Genomic DNA, 23,439 nt, shown 5'->3' with positions numbered 1-23,439 from the left:
TCTCTTTATACGTTGCTCTGGAACAATTTTGGGCGTCACTGTACAGAAAACTGAGTTTGTTCTAAACATTTTGATAGGAAACACATGGGGATCAGGTTATATGCAAAAACCCTTAAAGGTCCAATATGTAATATAAGTATTTACTGTAATAAATCCAAAAATGACCCCAATGCGTCATCAGATATTAAGGAAACATGCTAAGTTGAAATACCATCTTTTCTGACAACAATGCTAATGCCATTATTTTCTCCTTTTGAAATTTCCGTTCCGTGACATAATTTGTTAACATTAGTTTGTGTTTTGGCCTGTGTGTTGTTATCAACTGCCCAGTTTGTCAGCCAGGACGGGTTGCCAGATATATCAACGGAGATGCATTCTACCCGACTTAAAAGAACGCTAACCCTGCTAACGTTACCGGAGGACCAGGCAGGCGGGCCACGGCTGTTTACAACGTGTAACGTTGCCTGTTCAGCAGCCATAGCCGTCAACGTGAGTTATTTTAAGCCAAGAGAGGGGGCTGTAAATCAGGAAGAGAGGACCTTGAGTTTGCAGTGTGTTTAGCTATTGTTGCCGTAATTCTAAGCCAATAAAGTGTGTTCAGTCGGGTGGAGAGGACAGCAAGGTAGTCTTAGTTTTAGCGGTTCCTACAGTAATTCTAAGCCTAGAAAGTGAGTATGTACGTCGGGTGGAGAGGACAGTGAGGTTGTTGTGTTTTTAGCGGTTCCTACAGTATTTCTAAGCCGATAAAGTGTGTTTGTCCGTTGGGTACAGAATGCTGCATGAGCATGGGCTTCTATGACTGTCAATATAGCCAGCATCTAACGTTAGCTAACGTTACGCCGCTGTGCTGTGAAGTAATGTCTGGCTATGTGAGGCAAGCGTCTAGCAACATTGTTGTGGATGCTGCGGTCTCAGCCTGGCAACCTCCGTGAACTTCATGTCTGAGGAGGAGGGGGCAGGGGAGACGACTCTCTCCAAGTATTTTGAATTTGTACTAACACTAGCACTAGCAGTAACACTAGCTGTCAGTATTACATTTTGCACTTTTAAAAGGAGAATTCAAGAAGATATCTAAAAATGCTATTAGTGTATATATATATATATATATATATATGTGTATGTATTCAAAAGCACAAAAAAAAGTGTTCAAAGCATTGAAAAAAAACGTCAAAGCGTTAAAAAGCATCCCAGCGTAAAAAAAATACATTGAAAGTGTCAAAAACAGTGTTGTCAAAGTGTAAAAAGGCGCCAAAAGCATAAAGCATTGAGAAAAGCTTCAAAAGCGTAAACAAAAAGTGTCTTTAAAAAGGCTTTAAATGAATTAAAGATCGGTTTTCTTTTCAGAACTTTACTAACTGAGCAGCTTCGTCTTGTCTGAGAGAATGTTAAATAAGATTAAATGTTCTGTATTTTAACTATAGCTAAACACAAAATTTCCGTTATTAATTACAGGGCAGGTAATTAGCTGCCAGAACTTCTTTCTTCTATTTTAAGGATTTATTTCTTAGAGTGACAGGGGCATCTCATACAGTTCCTGATGTAGAGCCCTTAAAAGTGAAATATCAAATTACAGAGAAAGGCTGTGACACAGTTGTTGTTTCAGAGGCTTTTATTGCTAACACACAGTTCAACCAACAACACCCTCTCCATCTGTCTTCCTCTTTCTGGCCCTCAGGCGGCTGATATAGTTTTACTCTAAACAGTAACCTTTGACACCGGCACTTTCAGCCCTGCCAGGATGTTTTCACCAAAACAATCTCAGTAACATAATCGCCTCTGCTTTTATTGACTCGGGTGGAATCTCCAGGAGCAGAATACGTGACCACTTCCAGCTTCTTCTGCTGCAGGGAAGCGTTCACCTTGACATTTTAGTAAACTCTTCCCATTGTTCATTACGGCATTGCCGCTATGGTTGTTAGCTCGTCGTTTTTCTGCAACTCCAACTGTAACTGCATTCATATGCAACATTTTGGCATCAGCAGAGCATGTTAACGGGACGAATGTAATGCTGCGTGAAACTGGCTCGTACCTTTCTCACTCTCATGTTTTGCAGGCTGGAGATTCAACACACTTGCAAACTATTTGGCCGTTGTCATAGCAGTTCTACACTTGTCAACCAGCGCCACCGACAAGAAACAGGTCCGTAGATGGGGGGTGGGGTGTTCGGGTGGTTTGAACAACCCCCCCACTGCCAAATGTCCACAATTTAAGTCAGTTTTTTTGTGGACTAGTTTTGTTCTTGTTGTAATAAACACGTTTGATAGTGTGGTCTTTAAACTTGTGAACTGTGTGTGTTTGTGTGTGTGTGTGTGTGTGTGTGTGTGTGTGTGTGGTACATGACCTTTGTAAGCAATTTGACAACTTTGTAGAAAACATTTTCGGTGCATCAAAAAGCGTGCTTGTTAAGATACCAGAAGACACCAGCACAAATGAGTGCATAAAAAAGTCAGCAAAATGATAATAATTAAATACAAAATGAGGGAAAAAGTGCAAAAAGGTTGTTTACAAAAGAACCCCCCCTCCCTTCCACTAGGCTGACTACGGCCCTGGGAAAGGAAAGTAATAGCAGCAGTAGTTTAAAGCCCCAGATGTAGGTATGTTGATGCTCCCATCTGCAGTCAATGAGAGTAATACTCGTTCTTACTCCCAACTCGTAAAATACTGACGCTTAGGCTCTCAGCGTCAGATACAACGCAAAAATCACCCTTCAGCGTGTGTATTGAATGCACCGGGCAGCGCGGTAAGATGACGTAGTATTAAGAACGACAACGGTAGCGAGTAGTATGAAAGACCGAAGTATTTGGAAAGGACGTTGGTTGGGGTGGTGGATGGGTCAAACAACACAGGACTTTCACCCAGGAGGCCGGGGTTCGTGTCTTTTATAAAGATGATTTTTTTGGGGCATTTTTAGGGCTTTATTTCCACGGGACAGCTGAAGACATGGAAAGGGGGAGAGAGAGGGGGGAATGACATGCAGCAAAGGGCCGCAGGTCGGAGTCCAACCCACGGCCGCTGCGTCGAGGAGTAAACCTCTATATATTTGTGCGCCTGCTCTACCAACTGAGCTAACCCGTCCACGAAACGTACATTTTATAACCCCACTCACGATCTTTTCCTAAACTTAACTGTCCCGTTCTTGGCCCGTTCTTGTACCGAGTGTCACTGAAACGTACATTTTATAACCCTATTCAACCACAATCTTTTCCTAAACCTAACTGTCCCGTTGTTGTGCCGTAACAGAGCTTCAAAAGTGACGCCAAGAGTCCCGACACTTAAGGACACTTTTCGCGTGAATAACAAACCCATGACCAAGCGTCCGTATTTTACGCGATGGGAGAGTGAGAATGTGTTGGATATAGCTTCTGCTGGTATGAACCTTGACAGCAGATGTTAATGTGTGTTAATGTCATAACCTTCTGCAGGGTTTCACTTTATCCAGACTTCAGTTGTACTGTAGCTGCAGATACACAAGATTACAATACATCAGATGTACCAAAAATGATGTGGTGAGTATCGAATAAAAAAATGTCACACTCAGTTCAATGTCAAGTGTCTTGAGTCTGGTCGTTTGTCTCTGTTTCTGTTTGCATGTTGTGACTTTTCTGCTGTTTCATCCACATGGCAGCGTACAGACCTCCCCGGACCAACAGCTCGTCATGTCTGAACAGAAGGAGAAAATGGGATGAGATGAGATAAGGAACTAACAAACTTAACCAAAAACTACATCATCAAACAAGGCTCAGTAACTCTTCTCTGACTGTCTAAAAAAATGCAATATTTAGAAACTGTTGTCCCCCTCAAGTTTCTGGTATTTCCATTCTGATGCACACATTTCAAATGTGGATAAAAATGAAAAAAACACTCAGGAGAGCTCAAACCTCTGCCCATGTGCTGATAAAGCTGCAGCCTTCAAAGTTTTGTGTTTAATATTTGTCTTCCAGATTGAATAAAAAAATAAAAATAAAAGAGCAAGTGAGAGCAAATAACCCAACTTGGACATCCAAAATGTCAGACTTTTTGTCAGTGCTGTCAGGGCTGCATGCTTTTTTTTTTTTTTTATTAAACATAAAAAAGGAAATGTTTTTATTGTACGTGTCAGCTGTTCATTGCCAATACAAAATGTTACCTGCTATGGTGAGGTACAAAATGATAAAAAAAAAAAAAAAAAAGGGAACTTTTTTTTTTAAACAAAAGAATAGAAATTAAAGTCAGAGGAGAGCAGACAGGAGAGAAGGTGTGTCACTCGTAATGTCTTGTGACACCAGAGCGGCTTTAAAAACAAAGTTGAGCTGTATAAAATCCTCCTCCAGACTTTAACCAACTTTACTATGAATTAGTAAAACCAGAAGTGTGTCACTGTCTGGACTGCCAGACGGGGAGAGAGAGAGAGAGAGAGAGAGAGAGAGAGAGAGAGATGCTCAGAAATAAGGATACAGACAAACTGAGCAAGATAGAGGGAGCAAGGGTAAGAACAGGTTGATGCAGAGGAAACAGAGACAAGCAGAAATGCGGAGAAAGAATGAGAAACAAGGAGGGGAAATAAAGAGAAGCATGGGCAGAGAGAGTGGAAGAGGAGGTCAAGAGGTCAACCTGAGGACAGAAAAATAAAGAAAGCAGAAGAGGAAAAAGAGAAAATGATGCTAAGGCTCATCTGATCACAAAGGAGCACTCCACTGATTTAACACAGAACTCCAATAACATTGTCAGACCCAAAAAAACGTATCATAACTGATGCAGCAGAACCAGAGATAACCTATTTTCTGTTACCACACATTCTTCTTTCTTGTTAAAACCTGGCGCCTATACTACCCACAATGCAACTTGATTACTGACAATTTGTTTTCTGATAGTGTGCTCCATTTACCTCGGAACTCGGGAAGCCGAAGCTGGGAATGAGGTCAAACCCGAGTTGAACACGTTCCATTTACAAGTCGTATTTTCAATGTTTTCATTAGCTCTAGCCATTGTTAGCAAGGCCAGTTTATAACATTGCATTATGCTGTTTTTTGTGCATACAAACAGCGTAATAACATGTCCACAGATAGAAGATGGACAGCGCTGTCTGTACGACTGATTTAGTGAGACACAAATGAGACAGAAGTGCTTATAACTGTATGTTACTACAGCTTTCACAACTGTTGATGCACGGGGCAGCCATTTTGGATTTTTAGCTCGGGGTACTCAGTGGTTGTCTGAGTTCCGAGCTCGGAAATCCGAGGTCAGGGGAGGCTTGTTTTCGGACTTCCGAGTACAAACTATGAGATTCAGCTGTGTAATGCTAGTGGCAGCTAATGTAGCCTGGAGTCGCTAGCCTCAAGTAGAGCTCAGTTCGGTCTAACTCTGCACTGCCAGATGTTTATGAAATGTCACAAAAATGGGGGGAGGTCTTTAGGAACTTGGTTTATTCGTTAGTGAGTTTTAATTGCTCTTTTATGTCAGCTAGTATTGGCCATGTGTCATGCTGTCTGCAGATGAAGACACAGGGAAGATGCAGACAGAGAAAAAACAGCTGAGTCATATGAGTTAAATGTTCGCTATGTCAAAACGTTTTCGACGAAGGCGCCTTCCAATCAGATTTAGCGCATTTACTCTTTTTCAACAAATGGCAAAAACCACCCCCCAAAAAAACAAACTATTTAAATAAAATTAAACAAGAGTTTGGCTCGAATAAAAAAGAGCAAGAGAAGACTGAACCAAGTAAACCACCTGAGACCTAACAGGGTAAATGGGCTGTGCCTGTCCCACTCCTTAACAGATGTTTGCTCGAAGACAATAGCCAAAAGATGTTTTAGAGTCGACGAAGATCCTTACAAAACCACCTAAAAACATTAGTTTGGACGCATGTTGTAATAAAACATGGACAGCGTTTTCAGAATTAGCCATCTTAGCGTGGATGTAGTCCTTGTAAAGAATGTTAAGCACAGGGACAGCCTGAGGACGGGATGATGCCTCTTCCTGTCTCTGTTTCATGATACACTCTCACACTTTGTGGGAGGAAATTGTGTGTATTCTGACACCGGAGGTTGAATGGACCTGTCTTGTGTTTACATTACAGAGTCAATCAAAAGATGAATGCTTTTTGGTTGGTGTTCCCCACACATGCCTGCAGGGGAAACCAAAGTCCCTGCACCACAGCCCTGTATGTGACCAACTCATCCATCAGGTGTGTTCTAATCGATACCTAAGTGTTATTATGGACAATACATTCAGCTGGATGATCTATGTTTATCAGAAGTTAAACATTAGAGAGTGAGATTGCCTCTTGCTTGCCACTGCCTGTGTGTGTGTGTGTGTGTGTGTGTGTGTGTGTGTGTGTGTGTGTGTGTGTGTGTGTGTGTGTGTGTGTGTGTGTGTGTGTGTGTGTGTGTGTGTGTGTGTGTGTGTGTGTGTGTGTGTGAAAGTGACCTCAGTGTGTTGAAGTCTTCATTATCAGCTCCTATATCAATGGACTATATGCATCGGAAGTGTCCACTCCACCGTGTGTGTGTGTGTGTGTGTGTGTGTGTGTGTGTGTGTGTGTGTGTGTGTGTGTGTGTGTGTGTGTGTGTGTGTGTGTGTGTGTGAAAGTGACCTCAGTGTGTTGAAGTCTTCATTATCAGCTCCTATATCAATGGACTATATGCATCGGAAGTGTCCACTCCACCGTGTGTGTGTGTGTGTGTGTGTGTGTGTGTGTGTGCGTGTGTGTGTGTGTGTGTGTGTGTGTGTGTGTGTGTGTGTGTGTGTGTGTGTGTGTGTGTGTGTGTGTGTGTGTGTGTTTTGTGGTCCATCACAGCCTCTGGGGCTTAGAAGGATAGCAGAGGGGGTTTAGGGTCACACACAAAAACCCACTCTAAGGTTTTGATCTACAGATAACAAATTTGCAAGCACTTAGGACACACACAATCATTGAGGTGTGTCACACAGGCACGCACACGCACACTGGCACGCATCAGTGGCTGTTAAAAATGTCCTGATGACATCCCCAAAACACAACCGTACCTTCCTCTCTCTGCTATCTGTCCGTTGTGAACCACCAGGATCTGGTTTGCTCCGACAATGGTGGACAACCTGCAACATCAGACATCAAACATTATTCCTCTTTAATTTACTCATAATCATGTAGGCTGTTTTATATTGTTATCTATTAGGCATGAAATAAAAAGCCAGTGTCCAAGAGTTTGCGTTTTAGTTTGGTGGGGGTGACAGTGACCAGTTGGAAAGTTTTGACATAACCTATCGCCAAACCCTAGTGTGCCCATAACAACAGTAAGTACGCCAAAATGGAACCAGGTCTGGTCAGCTTCGTTTCCACTTTTGTATAAGTTTGACTAAGCTGGAGGTTTGTTTATAATCCGTATGAACGTGTGACTGTTTGGGTTTCTTGGACTCCTCCGTGATGTAGCTGCGTTCCGAGATTGCAAAATGAATTACAATGTTATTAAAGTGCTCATATTATGCTCATTTTCAGGTTCATAATTGTATTACAGTTTTTTTCAACTGCTTACACACTAAATCTTTTCATGTCACACGATTTTTGAAACCTCTCACTCATAGTGCTAAATTCCACAGCAAATCTCCAAATCCATAAGCTATTTCTCAGCCTTTCACTCAGTTTTCAATTGCATAAAACACTTTTTTCAAAAACACTACACAGAATTCTCTACCTAAGACATCAAAATCTAACAGGAAGTGACTTGCTTTCCTTTTCTAAACACAACCAATCAAAATGCTACACTTATTTACCAGGGCACACACACACTCATCACATGCAAGGGGGTAAGCTTCTCCTCACAACGCGTAGATCCTTTGGCGCCATTTTGATGCTAACAAGCACTCACCCCCCGTTAGCATTCCATTGACTGCCGTTCATTTTGACGTCACTTTGACAGCGAATAACTTTACATCTGAAGCGTTTAAAGACTCTATTTGTCCATTGTTTATTTCTAAAGAAACACGACAATGTATAAAAGGCTCCATTACCTTGTATCTCACATTATGGCTCCGTAGCAGACGTTTTTGTAAAAATAGGCTAACGATTGTGTCATAACCAAGCGACTTACTGTCACATAGTAGAGGAATTACCGTATAGTACAGGAGAAGCTCGCAGGCAGTTTCGACTCACATTAGCTGTTTAAGTTTAATTACTAATGTTAACTAGCATTTTAGTTAGCAATAATTAGCCTGTGTCCATGTTATCTCCTTACATATACCTACGCTCTCTGTCTCTGCAAGATTCAGAATGATTGAGATTTCTCTTGGCACAGCTACCAGAAGACTTACAACTTTCAGACAGGTTGCTCACGTCACATTTACGTCGTCTCTCTCAGTTGGAGGCTGCGCAGTAACGCTCGGCACTCACCGGAAAAGAGCTTCTAATAGCCTTCACTGGTCTCCATCCAGAGCAACGGGATCTGTTGGTCCATTCTATATACTGTCTATGTTAATACTGGACCAATGTCAAAGATTGTTGTTCCCATCAGTCACTTAGACTAACAAAATTGGGTCCACCTTGAAAAAAACATAGCTCCATTCTATATACAGTCTATGATCACATGTGCAAACACATTATGTCATAACTGAAAACTAACCAATCACTGCTTTAGTATAGGTCTATACAGAGGTCAAAGGTCAGATTACCTGTTTTTGAACAATGGATGCCAACAATAGACAGAGAGCAAGGGAGGAGGAGGGACAGACAGGGGGACTACAACGAGGAGGAGGAGGAGGGAAGAAGAGGAAGGAGAGCCATCTCTGATGAGATCAGGGTCACACTTATTCATCATGTGATCAACCACGGATTGACCATGAGAAAAGCCCATCTTGAGTAGCTTTACAGTAGCGTCCATACTGCATGCAGCTATCTAATGACAATGACAATTGCCATTTGATGCAAATGCTTCATTTTGAGATGTGTCCTCCTCTTTTCACCCTGTGTTGAGCTCTCTGTTTTAGCTACAAAGTGAGACATCTCACTTCTGTTCCATCTTTGTTGGGAGGCGCACATGCTCAGTAGCTAGGTAAGGACTGCTAGCCAGTCAGAATCAGAGTATGAGGGTGTGCCATGCTAGCAGCTAGGCGAGCATTATAACGTGTTACAAAGTGACTCACATTCGCCACGGAAGTAAAGGCTGGACTACAATAGAGCTGTTTGGAGCAGTTGGTGAACAGTGTTTTCTGTTGGAGATGGTAAGTCCCTTTGGGGTGGACTTTGGGCTTTTTCACTTTGTAAACGTGCACAAAAAAGATATATAACACAATAAAGGAAATGGAAAAAAGCCCAAAAAGCATAATATGAGCACTTTAATATTAAGATTAAGACATACTTTATTGGTCCCATGAGGAAAATTCCATTTTTCACTCTCTTAGTTATTACACACAGGCCTAAAATACACACACATGCCAAGGACCTATACATGCACTAATGGAGAGATGTCAGAGTGTACGATGCTGCCCATGACAGGCACCCTCGAGCAGTTTGGGGTTTGGTACCTTGTGGCTCAGAGGTAGCGTGGTCGCCCCTCAACCACAAGATTGGCAGTTCGAGCTCAGGCTCCTTTGGCCACATGTTAAAGTGTTCCTGAGCAAGACACTGAACCGCAAGTTGCTCCCCCAGATCCTGTATAGCTGTCCACTGCTCCTATACTTGGGATGGGTTACAGTGGACATTTTAAGCTTTTCCGTATTTTCTGTCATGTCTACAATGTTATAATGTCGGATTTGAATGCTAAACGTGGCCAAAACTTTACATAATGAGGTAAACGTATTGTAGAGAAATCCCGTGAGCTAAAACGTTCAGATTTCCAACTATTCTGAACGCTCCGGTTTCAACAGTTTTTTCTACTCGGCTAAGTGTTACGCAACTCCAAGCCAGCCTTCTCCGGCCTTCTATGATTGGTCATCTGATCCAGCCAGGCAGGACTGGAGCTATTGCGGTGTTAATATTGTTGCATGTAGCTACATGCTAACGGCAGTAAAGGATGTCATCTTGGCTGCCAATGTTGTTAAATTTCCCCCAATTCCACGTCACATTACTCCCGAAACATTTACAGTTATGTAGTATTTGGTTTTAAAGCCTTTAGCTGTGATTTTTGACTGTAGAAATTGCTGCTACACTCTATTAGTGTCCACTGCTAACTATAGTAGCTACATGCTAACGGCAGTAAAAGATTCTCCCCAATTTCGGGTCACATCACTGCTGAAACATGTCCGATTGGGTAGTTTTTGGTTCAGAAGCCCTTATCTTTTGTGATACATTTTTTATTAGCACTATTTATAGCGTTCAGACATACAAAACACATTCCACAATGTATGACAGGTAACGTCGGATGGTGCACAGAACAGAGAAACACAAATTACACAAAAACAAAAACCCTCGCCCACCCCCCACCCTCTGCGGTCTCAAGAAAAACAAAACAAACAAACAAACAGAAATCACACCTTGCCTAATCACTCTCCTCTAGTTCTTGTAGGGCTGAGGTCATTAAGTCTGATATTTGTGCTGCTGTGCTTTCCCACAGGCTGATAGTTGATGATTTGGCAGATAGCTGTAATCTTGAAGGCCAGTGCTGGTCATTTCTCCCCAATTTCGGGTCACTTTACTGCTGGGACATGTCCGGTTGTGTAGTATTTGGTTTAGAAGCCTATATTTATGATTTTTCACGGTACAAAGTCCTGCTATATACTCCGTTGCAGTAGCTGCAGCTGCTACTATTCAATTAAATTCAGTTTATTTATGAAAGGGGACAGTGCATGGGTTAAAAATGCAAGAATTAGCCAAAAGGCTAGTTTTCATCTGTAGTCCCCTGTTCTCGATGTTAAAAAATGCTTTTTAAAATACAAAGAAACAAAAAGAAAGACAACACAAGCAAAACAAAACTTGGCACAAAACAGCACAGAAGCAGAAAAAATAGCAACAAAACAAAGCACAATGAAGAACTTAGCACAAGACAAGACACAGCACAAAGCAAAACAACAGAGCCAAGTGAAACAAAACTGGAGCACAGCGGAGATTCCAGGAAACACGCTGGCCAATCAGAGCAGACCGGGCTTTTTCGGGAGGAGGGAACAAAGAGACAGGAGCTCCAACAAAGCGTCTCATACAGAGGGTGAATACAGGTGCAGCAGCCATGGGCAGTATGAGAGAGATAAAGTGTTTTTTGAACATTAAAGCATGTAAACATGTCCTAGTACAAACAGAAAATACAAGTATGAACCTGAAAAAGCTATATAATAGTTCCCCTTAAATGCAGTAATACAATTTCACTACATTCTACTGTGTGTATGTGACGAATTAAGAATAAAGTCTTGTTTAAACCTACATTGTGTAATTTTGAGTTGATTTTTAGCAAAAACCCCTTTGTTCTTTCACAAATATGTGCTCATTCATGTGTAATTACTTCCACCAACTAACCAAAGTATTCTCGTAAGCGTAGCATCTGCCATTTAGAATCTTGAGTCGCTCGAATGACAGCCGGCATGTTGCGCCTCCATCTTTAAAATACATTAGCCAAAGAGGGACATACCTCCGCCTTTCGCCCTTTTACACTCAGTGGCACCTCGCACCGTGACGAATGCCAGGGGGAGATTACTCGCCAGGGAAGCGAAAAAGAGAATTAAAACGACAACGCGACAGGCAAAGCAACAAGACCAAAGGTAATATTGGAGTGGCTAGAACAGCTGCGTGTAAACGATGGAGATACTAAGAGCTAATGGGAGGGGCTAGAAAGTAATATTCAGTTGGTGGTCATATACAATTTCACTGCTAGATGGGAGACATTCTTAAACAATGTAGCTTTAAGTTCAGTTTGCTCAAGGGCGCCATGGCAGTGCCCAGGACTTGAACCAGAAACTTGAATCGGCGACCCTCCGGTTCCCAAGCCAAGTCCCTGTGGGCTGAGCTACTGCCGCCCCAATTATGAACAACAGATGCAATGGCCAGGGCTAGGAACACAGGATCCAAGCTGTAATGAACCAGAAATACTCTTAAAACACACAGTATTTGTGAAGTGCCACAACGGTGCCAACTAACGTCTTCCCATCACTTCAGAGGAAGGAAGATAGTAATTCCAGAGGTGCCAGAGGTCGGGAAGAGGGGGATAAGATGAGGAAATGGGAAAAGAGGGAGACACATGCTGCAGAAAGAGAGGGAGGGAGGGAGTCGTAACGTGTGGTTAGATGTTAAATATGTTCAGCTGTCTTATAAAAGTAAAATGCAATGTCATTCCTCAGTAATCACTAACAGAAACACACAAACACACTCATGCTTCAGTTCTGTTATCACAAACCAACACAAACACACACACACACACACACGCACACGCACACACGCACGTGCACACGCACACACACACACACACACACACACACACACACACACAGCTGAGTGTTGGGAGGACTCTGTATGAACTTGTCTGTAAATTATTAAAAGTTAATATTTATGACCTAATCTCTAATGAGAGTCTAATTAAAGACACAGTGATCTAACTGGCCCTCAGCTCCGGACTCAACTTTGTGATGTGACCCAATGGAGAGCCGAGAATTATTTCCAATGTGTGTTCCATGGATGTGTGATGTTCAGTGTTTTTCTTTAAGAAATAAAAATGCTTGAGATAAATGTACAAATCTGATGTGAAACTAAAAAGAGGTAATTGAAAAGTGAGGGGGACGTGTCGCCCTCACCCCCCAGTGGAAATTATACCCTTGCACACGACACTGCGCAGAACAAAAAAAATGGTCCTGCCACCAAAGAGAGCTCATGCCTTTCCAAACTGCTCAGTGTCACTTTAAGCTTCAGCAGACCTACCACTCTGCTTTAATGTCATCAAGGCTATCTTTGGACGTCCACCTTCAATATTTGATAGAAAACTTCGGTCAAAGGTAGAAATATCTCTCCCTAGAGACTGCAGACGTCAACGTTTTTTTTATCCACTCATTCAGGCCTTACAGCAGGAGGAAAACACCCAGTGTGTTTACATGCAGGCAGAATACTCTGGGTATATAGTTCATGTCCTGTTTTTAAGGTCAGGTTCAGGATAAACTTTATACTGCATATCTTCTCCTCGTCTGTGATGCAGTGAAGGATAAAATCAACTCATGTTACCATCTTTCTAAGCAAGACGTAAATGTTTATGACACAAATCCAGTCAGTGGTGGAACGTAACTAAGTACATTTGCTCAAGTACTGTTCTTAAGTACAACTTTGAGCTACTTGTACTGTACTTTACGTGAGTCTTTTCTTTTCATGCCACTTTCTACTACTACTCCACAACATTTCAATATTGTACTTCTTACTCCACCACATTAATCTGACTGAGTTACTAGATACTTTATAAATTAAGATTTTTGCACACAAAACATATGTAGTCTATAAAATACAATGTTTTATTATAAATTAAAGTTCCAGCTCCACACAACTCTCTGTATTTCTCAGTATGGCTACCTGAATGTTCGGGAACTGGTGTCGTCCGGCGACTTTCGCGCGCAGAAAATCGAGTAAAGATAATGACCTCTTCTGAAGAGTCAATCATGTTTTTTTGAATCCTCCGTGTCCTCCTTGGCTACTAGCAACTGCGCGGAGGAGGGGTGGGGGGGAGGTGTGTGCAGTCATGGAAGGCTTGTATCATGTGGATGCGCCGACAGTTTTGTTGTCATTACTTAGAATTCCTCATGGGGGAGACAGAAACTACGCACTATAGCTTTAATCTAAATTAAAACATCTTGACTTGACACTACTGTTCAAAACTACCCAACAATATAGCAGCCTACAAGTCCAGTTGAAATGATTGAACTGTTGATCATTTTCCAGTTTGTAAAATGTGAGGATTTTTCTGCATTGATCATCGTTACTTTTACAGGGCTCGACAGTAACGGTTGCCCTTGGCAACCAGATTGAGTCAATTGGCAACTGTTTCATGGCCTCTTGTTGCCCCCTTTGGCAACCACCTGTTCAATATTTGTGTGGTTTTTTGTATACAAAAACAAATCAAAACTTACAAAACTGGAAAATCTTATTTCAGAAGAAGTCAATGTTTTATTTGGTTGTCTCCATAAAGTTTAAACATTAAGTTTGTGCGCAACACATTTCAGCTGTTGTGCGACTGCTCTCCACACTCATGCGTTTGCCGTGAAAAGATACAGGAAACGCATTTTTCTGTTCACGTTAACGGCGCATGTTAAAATCCGGTGCTAATATGGCACCGGACGGAATAGCAACGCGGATTTCGGTGCCTCATTACGGTGCCACTTAAATGTCTGGTTGCTCTCTGATGCTCCGCACCAGACGTTAGAGGCAACAGAAGCATCGCTGCATGTCACGCTACTAAACACTAATAATACGTTACACAGCAGGTAACGTTAGTCTACCGTTAGCTACACTAGTAACTGGATTAAACACGGTTAAAATGCTGACAGCTAAACAGTGTAAACGTGTGATTGTATTTCACTGTAGAGGATTACAACAGCAGGACTTACAACAGTCTACCGCTAAAGCTATGAGCTAAAAGACACAAACTAGCATTATGGTCACTGTTGTTGGAAAAACAAAACAGACTAGTGTTGATGAACTGACCGAAGAGCCGGTTAATTAACCCGACTTGGGTCAGTGAACCGGGAGAATCGAGTGCCATACGTCAATGAACCAACTCACTCCTGTTTTTTTACCTCATTCGTGCCGTTGTGTGTAGCTGGTAGTCTTCTGCTACTGTGTGTGTAGTAATGTAGCTTATTAGCAGCTCCACTGGAGTGGTGGTAGAATCAATCAGGAAATGGGCTACTGAATGAGACCGAATGTAATAACCGTGCAACCACTCGAGTCTAATGTAATCAAGCGGTGTCTTGGTTCTCGGCAAGTTTGAGTTATTAACCAAGCCTTGTTTCCAGTGCATCTTAGATGATTGTGTTCATGGCAATTCACACATTATCGATGGGGAAGTACATCACATACAAATACACATCATGTTATCTTGGTAGTTATTTTAAGTTAAATGTTAGAGAAGTGAATGTTGCTACATGGTAGGTAGGCTGTCACCAGGAGACCGTGCACCAGGCTACTGAACAAGACCGTAACCGTGCCTAATGCATGAGTCTATGTAATCAAACGGGTGTCTAGGTTCTCGACAAGTTTGAGTTATCAACCGATCCCAGAAGCCTTTAGGTCTTGTGCATTTTAGAATTGTGTTCATGGAAATTCATAGGCTACATTACCAAGGGGAAAGTATTATATCACATACAAATACACGTAATGTTATCTTGGTAGTTATGTTAAGTTAAATGTTAGAAGTGAATGTTGCTACATGGTAGTTAGACTGTCACGAGGAGACCGCGCATCAGGCTACCACTTGACCTACTACCCACTTGAGTCTAATGTAATCAAGCGGTGTCTTGGTTCCTGGCGGGGGAAGTAAACGCGCGATCACCCCTGATGCCTGGTTGCCAAGCCGGCAACCACTTTAAAAAGTTAGCGTTGAGCCCTGCTTTTACTTTTAATACTTTAAATTCATTTTCCTGATGATACTTTTTAGTTAAGTAACATTTTTAATACAGGACTTTTACTTCCAGGGTACAAGTGGCCAAAATGGGTTTCCTCAGGAGGGTGGCTGGCGTCTCCCTTAGAGATAGGGTGAGAAGGGCAGTCATCCGTGAGGAACTCGGAGTAGAGCCGCTGCTTCTTTCCGTCGAAAGGAGCCGGTTGAGGTGGTTCGGACATCTGGTAAGGATGCCCCCCTTGGCGCCTCCTTAGGGAGGTGTTCCAGGCACGTCCAGCTGGGAGGAGACCTCGGGGAAGACCCAGGACTAGGTGGAGGGATTATATCTCCAACCTGGCCTGGGAACGCCTCGGGATCCCCCAGTCGGAGCTGGTTAATGTGGCTCGGGAAAGGGAAGTTTGCGGTCCCCTGCTGGAGCTGCTCCCCCCGCGACCCGATACCAGATAAGCGGACGAAGATGGATGAAGACGATGGATGGACTTTTACTTGTACCAGAGTATTTTTACAGTGAGGTATTAGCACTTTTACTTAAGTTAAGGATCTGAATACTTTTTCCACCACTGTTAAGTGTTCACACTTAACAAAAGCTAGCTCAAAGTTCACACACATTAAATTGAACTTGTTCACCTTCAGAGTTTATTTTATTTTACATTAATGACTTTTGAACTAAGTTCACAGTCCCAAAAAATTAAGTAGTTTACGTTCATTTATTCAGTTTTTTATAAGATACCCTGAGCTCTTTTTCAGTATAACCTCCGATGCTTCAATCCGATGTGTGTCGTTGTCGTGTTTTCAGACACAATATGCATAAAGTTGTATTTTTTCAAACTACAAATAGGATCTCCTCTGCTACTTTTGTAGCGAAACACACTTTGACTTTTGTTTTCAAGTGTTTTTAAGACAATAGAATTTCATTAGAGCGTGCTGGAATTAATCCAAGTTAAAGAAAGGTAAAGAAAGGTCTTTAAAACCATGAAACCTTATGCCAGTATAATACAACATACTTAGGTTTACCCATCCTTTAAGTGTTTCACCAAGTCATTGCAAGTCACTACCACCTAAATACTGTAAATGGCAAGGTGAGACGTTCATGGCTCAGTTTTATCAGCAGATTGCTACCATGTTCAAGAGATTGGGAAACATTCCCTCTGTGCAATAACTGAAGTTGATTAAAGAGAGATTTCAGCTCACCCTTCAGAGTGAATTCATGACCTGTCTGTTGTGATTGTGTGTGGTTTTAATTGAATTTAAGGCCCAAATGATGAAGTAAATAAACAGTCCTGATCCTATGCACAGACTCCATCTGTTGCTGCTATTGAAAGATTAAGAAGCTGGTGGATCAAAGACTGCTGGTCAGTGTAAGGTCTAAGAGAATGAGCACCGTACAATTAATTAAGAAAGGAAGATCATAAATAAAAAAGAGCTTAAAGCTCAGCTGGTTTCAGTACTAGACACAGATGATTAGTTACAGATAACATCTGTAAACAATGTTTGTATGCATGGGTCAGTTTGCATAGTTGTGCACACTCACATGCGTGTGCAATGGGTAAAAATGCATCAATAATATTACTGTATAAAAACACTAATGCCCCGTTTCGACAGCATGGTTCAATTTGACTCAACTCACTTTTGGTGCTAAGTGATTTTACTCTATTTTTCCCCCCCACTGCGGATAATAACAGTGGTGGAAAATGCAATGTTGTGAATCTGTTGCATTCCATTCTGTACAAACTCTGAACAAAGTCTCTCACATCTGTTTTAATTAGTGGATACAGGCTGTTCTCATGAAGCATTCGTACATATCGCTATGAAAAGTAAAGCACCGTAATTCGTATGTATTCCACATATTTTTTGCTGTACCTCAGTACCTCAGTGATTGCTGCTGTATAAGAGCGTAAAGGTCTTCGTAGAGAGGAAGTTGGGGTGAATGTTTGTGTCCTTAAACACAGGGCTTTCAAGTGGGGGAGCGGAGTTCATGTCCTGGACGAAGTTAAGGAAAAAACACAAGACTTTCACCCAGGAAACAGGTGTTTGTGTCGCCAGAGTACTACTTAAGGAGAACAGAGTTTAAACTCAAACCATAATCTAACTAGCTTTGGTGCCTAAACTTAACAGTCGTCGCCGCATGATGCTCACCTTTTGTCAGCTAAACTCAACTACCCGGTGTCATGTGACCAGCCGGCGGGCGCCTTATTACGTAGTATATCATACAACAACACATTCTCACTCCCATCACGTAAAATACGGACGGTTGGTCAGGTGCCTTGATACTCTCCTTAATCGTCATATCTAAACGCGCTTGGTCGGGACTACGATTGGCGTCACTTTTAACAGTTAGGTAGGTTAAGGAAAGAAATTGTGCATGGGCTTATAAAAGGTACGTTTCCGTGACACGCGGGACAAGAACGGGACAGTTGGGTTTAGGAAATGAAGAACAGGACAAGAACGGGACAGTTGGGTTTAGGAAATGAAGAACGGGACAAGAACGGGACAGTTGGGTTTAGGAAATGAAGAACGGGACAAGAACGGGACAGTTGGGTTTAGGAAATGAAGAACGGGACAAGAACGGGACAGTTGGGTTCAGGAAAAGAAGAATGGGACAGTTGGGTTTAGGAAATGAAGAACGGGACAAGAACGGGACAGTTGGGTTTAGGAAATGAAGAACGGGACAAGAACGGGACAGTTGGGTTCAGGAAAAGAAGAATGGGACAGTTGGGTTTAGGAAATGAAGAACGGGACAGTTGGGTTTAGGAAAAGTAGAAAGGGAGAGTTGGGTTTAGGAAAAGAAGAAAGCGACAGTTGGGTTTAGGAAAAGTGACACGCGGGACACAAACCCCGGTCTCCGAGGTGAAAGTCTTGTGTTGTTTGACCCATCCACCTCCCCAACTACCCTCCCTTCGCGGAATTGCAGGCTTTAATACTACTCACTACCGTTGCCGCTCTTAATACTACGTCATCTTACAGCGCCGCGTAGCTGCTGCTCTGCCCATTGCATTCCATGCATACGCTGAAGGGTGCTTTTTTGCGTCATAGCTGACGCTGACAGCCACTGCCAAGCGTCCGTATTTTACGAGTTCGGAGTGAGAACGGGTTGCATACGAATTGGTGTGCGTAAATTTTTGTACGATATCATTCGAACCCATTCACGAGAATGCGTTGGCGGATGACAACAACAGTGGAGAATACGTTGTGAAAATGTTACATTCCATTCTGTACAAACTCTGAACAAAGCCTCTCTTATCTGTTTTAATTTGTATCATAAATTGTTTCAGTTTTCCTTCTTGAAGATGTATCTGTGTGAACCGACCTTGAGACAATCCTCCTGTCCTATATGGAGCCTCTACTTTTATCTTCCTACTCTCACGTCATCTAAGTGAATGAAGCGATTGTTGAGTAGATTCTAGGATACTAACCACAAAACAATTGCGATCGGATTGTTTCCCAACATTCAAATACACAGTTAACTTTTGCCCTTTTGACCAATTGCGTCAATCTTCTTCTGTACAATGGAAACCATGTTTGTTATGGAACAAGAACAAAATAATCCATTGTTGTTTGATGTAGAACACAGAGGAAATGATAAAAACTGTATCAGGAATCAGCACCACAGGCTACTTCACTCCTGATGCATTTTAATGTCTGCGAGTGTCAGAGCCTTTCATGTCTTTTTCAATATCACTCAGACTGATGAATAACCAGACATCTGTTTCTTTTACTTTTGTTGACCTGTCATTATGTGTCATCTCATATCCTCCAATCAGCTTTTCATTTAATCTCTCCATCCCTCTCTTTGTGTCTGCTCTAATCCTGTTTTCCTTTCACCTCATCCATCACCCGTTCTTTTCCTTTGATCTCTTTTACTCACATTTGTTTTTCTCTTTTCAGTTTGCTCCTGTATTACCACCGTAACTGTAATCACATTGTAACAGAACACTGTCATTGTAATAGCAGAATGTGTGTTCGTACACTCTTGGGTCAAAGTAATAAAAAACTCAGGTCCAGGAACACATTAAACCACCTTTTGCCCATAACAAATGCCCCTCATACACGGGAAAACAGAGCCTCCACAGCGCTGTTGAGAAAAGGTTTGGCTACAGCACAGATACATTCTGGGATAGGAGGAAAAAATGCTCTGGGTTGTTTGCATTTCTTTAAATCAATAATAATTGTCTTTAATTCCGGACTGAGTAACGGTGGCTCTGCAAAATAGTCTCAGGAAGGAACTTGTTTTGGTGGAACATTTGCGATCTGGAAAAGAAAACGCTACATACAATATTAAATGAAGGTAACTAACTAATTACCCAATACAGTAATGTAAGATAATTAAATTAGCTGCTCTTACCAGTGTATCGCTGTGTGTACTTCGTCCACAGCAATCCCACCAATCGGTCTCAAAACGTCCCAGTTAGAGAGTTAATTCCATACACATTTTCTTTGTAAATCTTTACAATCATTCCCTGAAAGAACCAAGCAGGCCTGCCTTGTTGCACAAATCAAAATTTCTTCAAAACCTGTAATTTTTAGGGTTGGGTACCGAGACCCAGTGCTAATACGGCAACGGTGCCTTAACAACTGGATAGATACCGGTCCGAATAGCAAGTTACACTTGACAGAAGGTGACATTAGCCTAACGTTAGCTAGCAGCTGGATTAAAATTGGTTTAAATGCTGACAGCTAACGTTAAATTGTGTAAAGTGTGACTGTATTTCACTGTAGAGGCTTCCAACACAATGACGGTGACAGTCTGCAGCTGCCGTTGTCCGAAAAACAACACAGACGATGCATTTACTTGTAACTCGCCTCGCCAGCCGCGTGGTGCATTCAAAGTTATTGTAAAATACTCTTTGCCCATTTAGTGGTTGTTACTGTCGTTTACCAGCAATTTAGCTACTGGTGAAATAAGTTATTGTTATAATTTATTGTTATTACATTTTTAATGAATCATTTAATTTTGACCATATCGCCTTAGCAATAAACAAGCCATTTTGTGCTCCTTTTTTTATATATATATATATATATATATATATTATTTTTATTTATTTTTATTTATTTTTATTTTTTATTTTTTAATCTTTTTAAAGTATCAGTTCAGGCACCGTTTAGGCACCAGCACCATTTTAAAACTATTGTTTATATCGGCACCGTTATCGGTAAAACCAACCCTAATCCTTTTCAGCGTGTAACTTGCTAGCTCTATGTTTGTTGTTGTTTCCTCAAAGTGAACAGCGGAAGTAGAGGGACATCTGGTGCGTAAGCCACACACAGAATGTCAGGCAATTATCCTGGAAATGTAGGCTACTTCCGTTGATCCAGACTACGTTTGATGTAACGAACACACCGGAAAACAGCGTTGTAAACAGTGGAAAGCAGCATGGATGCCAGTGATAATGTTACAGTGGTTACTTCTTTTTTAATATCTGTTACTTATTTAGTCTCTCTTTCAACTTTGATGCTGACTAATTTGGAACTATGTTCGAGCGCTGCTGAGAGGGACGGAATTTGTGGATAAGATGACAAACAGTCATAGCATCATGCTGGAAGAGAGGCGAAAAATGAGCGTGTCGTTGTGTTGTGTGTTGTATCAGAGTTACTGAATTGTGCAATGACAATAAGGTTGAATCAAATCTAATCTAATAATAGACAGTATCCAGTGAGTTGCAGCACTTCGGTGCATTGACACTCAAGTCAAAACAAGGGAACTTATTAGGAAGCTTCCCAGCTATACAACACACGGCTTGGTAGTAATGTCACCTGTGTGCGATCACTATAGTCGTCCTGTTGGTGCAGATCTCAGCCAGTGAAGCCTGGATCTTCCTCTCAGTCTGGGTGTCCAGTGAAGAAGTGGCCTGGTGGAAGAAACACCAAACACAGTATATTAAGCATAATGCAATTAATAAGTAGTATAATACGTTTTTGTTGCAATGTGCACCACTATGGAGAATGTTTAGCTACTAGGGTGAATTAAGGGTGGGACAGTTTTCGATTTTTGTCTCTTTTGTCTCTTTTTTTGCCATAAATTTAAATAATTTGCCCAACACATGATCGATTTCTGTAATACTGAAGGTGTTAATGTTACATATCCATTTGTGGAGGAAAGAAGGTAATATCATATTACAAAGAGACGTGCCATACACTTTTGTGTAAACTGACCCAGTAACATTTAGGTGATTGGGACAGCACATTTCATTATTGATTTAGACTAGTGTAAGCTAATAATTGCACAATTGAATTAACAGTTTGATTTCCCTTACCCTCTGCATTTCAGTTTAAACTCCCTGTTTGATGCTTGCCCCACCCACCTAGGTTATGTAACACCAATGAGGCCATGCAATTTTGATTGTGAGGTTTCACTTATCAGGGGAGAAAATAAACTCTTCATAGTTATACTGTCCTATTTTACCATATGTCCCAATCACCCTTAATCCACCATACCAGATACAACTTGTGAATTTAACAAGTGTGTTTGTGTGTGGGATGACTGGCTTGTGTGTCTTGCCCAAGGACACTGCGACAAGTGTACAAGAGGAGCTGGGGATTGAACCACCAACCCTGTAATTAGTAGAAGACCCACTCTATCTAAGGAGCCACAGCTGCCCCAGTGTGGAATTGAGGGAATGGTGGAGGAAGTATATCGGGAATCGAAGTAAGTCTCAACATTGGTCTTAACATTGACAATGTAGAAACCTCATCAAGTGTTAGCATCTTCCATTTCTGCAATAATGAAAGTTCTCAAGATATTTCTGAATTGGCCTGGAATGATACTGCCTCAAGCTGGCCTATAGTGAAAATACTTTTTAACCGCTCATGTACAAACTACGCAGGAAAGTGTGTGAGCAATGCCACTGGTGTGTGAGCTTCTTGTCTACATGAACAAGTTGTTAAAAAAGGCATGCTATTTAGGTGTTGTAACCCTGTATGAATGCTGGCCCATATCCTCACCTCGTCCAGCAGAATGATCCGAGGTTCTTTCAGGATGGTCCGAGCAATCGCCACTCTCTGCTTTTCCCCACCGCTGAGCTTCAGACCTCGCTCCCCCACCTCCGTGTCATATCCTGTTTGGACAACAACGCCATCACCTCCATTATTACCATCACCACCGTTCGCTTTCTGCATGCATCCAGATTTTTCCAACATCAGGATTCAAATCGGCAAACGCCCTGTTACAGTTCTGCTTCATCCAACATTGAAGTCAAACAAGAATGGGCATTTTCATCATTATCATCGACACACACTCACACACCCCAGCCTGACCCTGAGGTAGCTCCAGTATCCTGGCGTGTATGTCAGCAGCCATGGCAGCTCTCTCCACCTCCTCGTCGCTAGCTGTGATTCGGCTGTAGCGGATGTTGTTGCCGATGGTGTTGTTGAAGAGAACCGTGTCCTGGGGAACCACGCCGATGTAAAACCTCAGAGAAGACTGACGCACCTTGGACACAGAAAGAGACAATTGTAAGCTTCAAAACTAAGCGAATACAGATATTTTGCTAACCTGGATTCAAATTAGGTCGACATGAAGTCTTTATACTGATTTACAGACCATGTTGTACCTGTGGAATGGAAAACACCAGTTAAGTGTTTTCAGTGTATGGAATCTTCAGATCTGCTGGTCATGATACAATCGTATACGTTTGTGTTAAACTAGGTTGTTCTTTTCTCACACACACACACACACACACACACACACACACACACAGAGCATACTGTACATATACATAAATGTTGCATGGCTTAATTCATCCTATACTATATAATGCATGCTGCCCCAGGTCATAGACAGCATACGTCCTGAACCAATTTCTGTCCCTGTCTCTCTGTCAGGATTTCACATATCTGGTTTTACCCACTTACCTTATTTTTGATTCTCTACATCTATTTTAAATGTCACCTTACATGCACTTATCTGCAATGCAACTCTAAGGGCTAAAGCAACATTTATATCAAATATTTCCATATAGACTGTGCTGGGTTTTTTAGC

At 41.8% G+C, this 23,439-nt stretch overlaps 1 protein-coding gene across 1 annotated transcript in view; it reads right to left on the bottom strand.

Moving 5' to 3' along the window:
- Positions 1 to 2,905: 2,905 nt before the first annotated feature.
- abcb6b (ATP binding cassette subfamily B member 6 (LAN blood group) b) overlaps positions 2,906 to 23,439 on the bottom strand; it is a 48,539-nt gene continuing 28,005 nt past the window's right edge. Inside the window, exons 15-19 of the mRNA XM_078262929.1 lie at positions 22,716 to 22,890; positions 22,404 to 22,516; positions 21,216 to 21,310; positions 6,982 to 7,050; positions 2,906 to 3,660 (exon numbers count right to left, since the gene is read on the bottom strand). Coding sequence (XP_078119055.1) covers positions 3,546 to 3,660; positions 6,982 to 7,050; positions 21,216 to 21,310; positions 22,404 to 22,516; positions 22,716 to 22,890 — 567 coding nt within the window. The 3' untranslated portion in view covers positions 2,906 to 3,545. The remainder of the gene's footprint in view (positions 3,661 to 6,981; positions 7,051 to 21,215; positions 21,311 to 22,403; positions 22,517 to 22,715; positions 22,891 to 23,439) is intronic.

The sequence above is a fragment of the Sander vitreus genome, chromosome 11, assembly GCF_031162955.1.
Source record: "Sander vitreus isolate 19-12246 chromosome 11, sanVit1, whole genome shotgun sequence".
In the NCBI taxonomy this organism is placed as follows: domain Eukaryota; kingdom Metazoa; phylum Chordata; class Actinopteri; order Perciformes; family Percidae; genus Sander; species Sander vitreus.
Note: the sequence above shows the minus strand (reverse complement) of the source record. Positions and strands in the feature narration are given on the sequence as shown.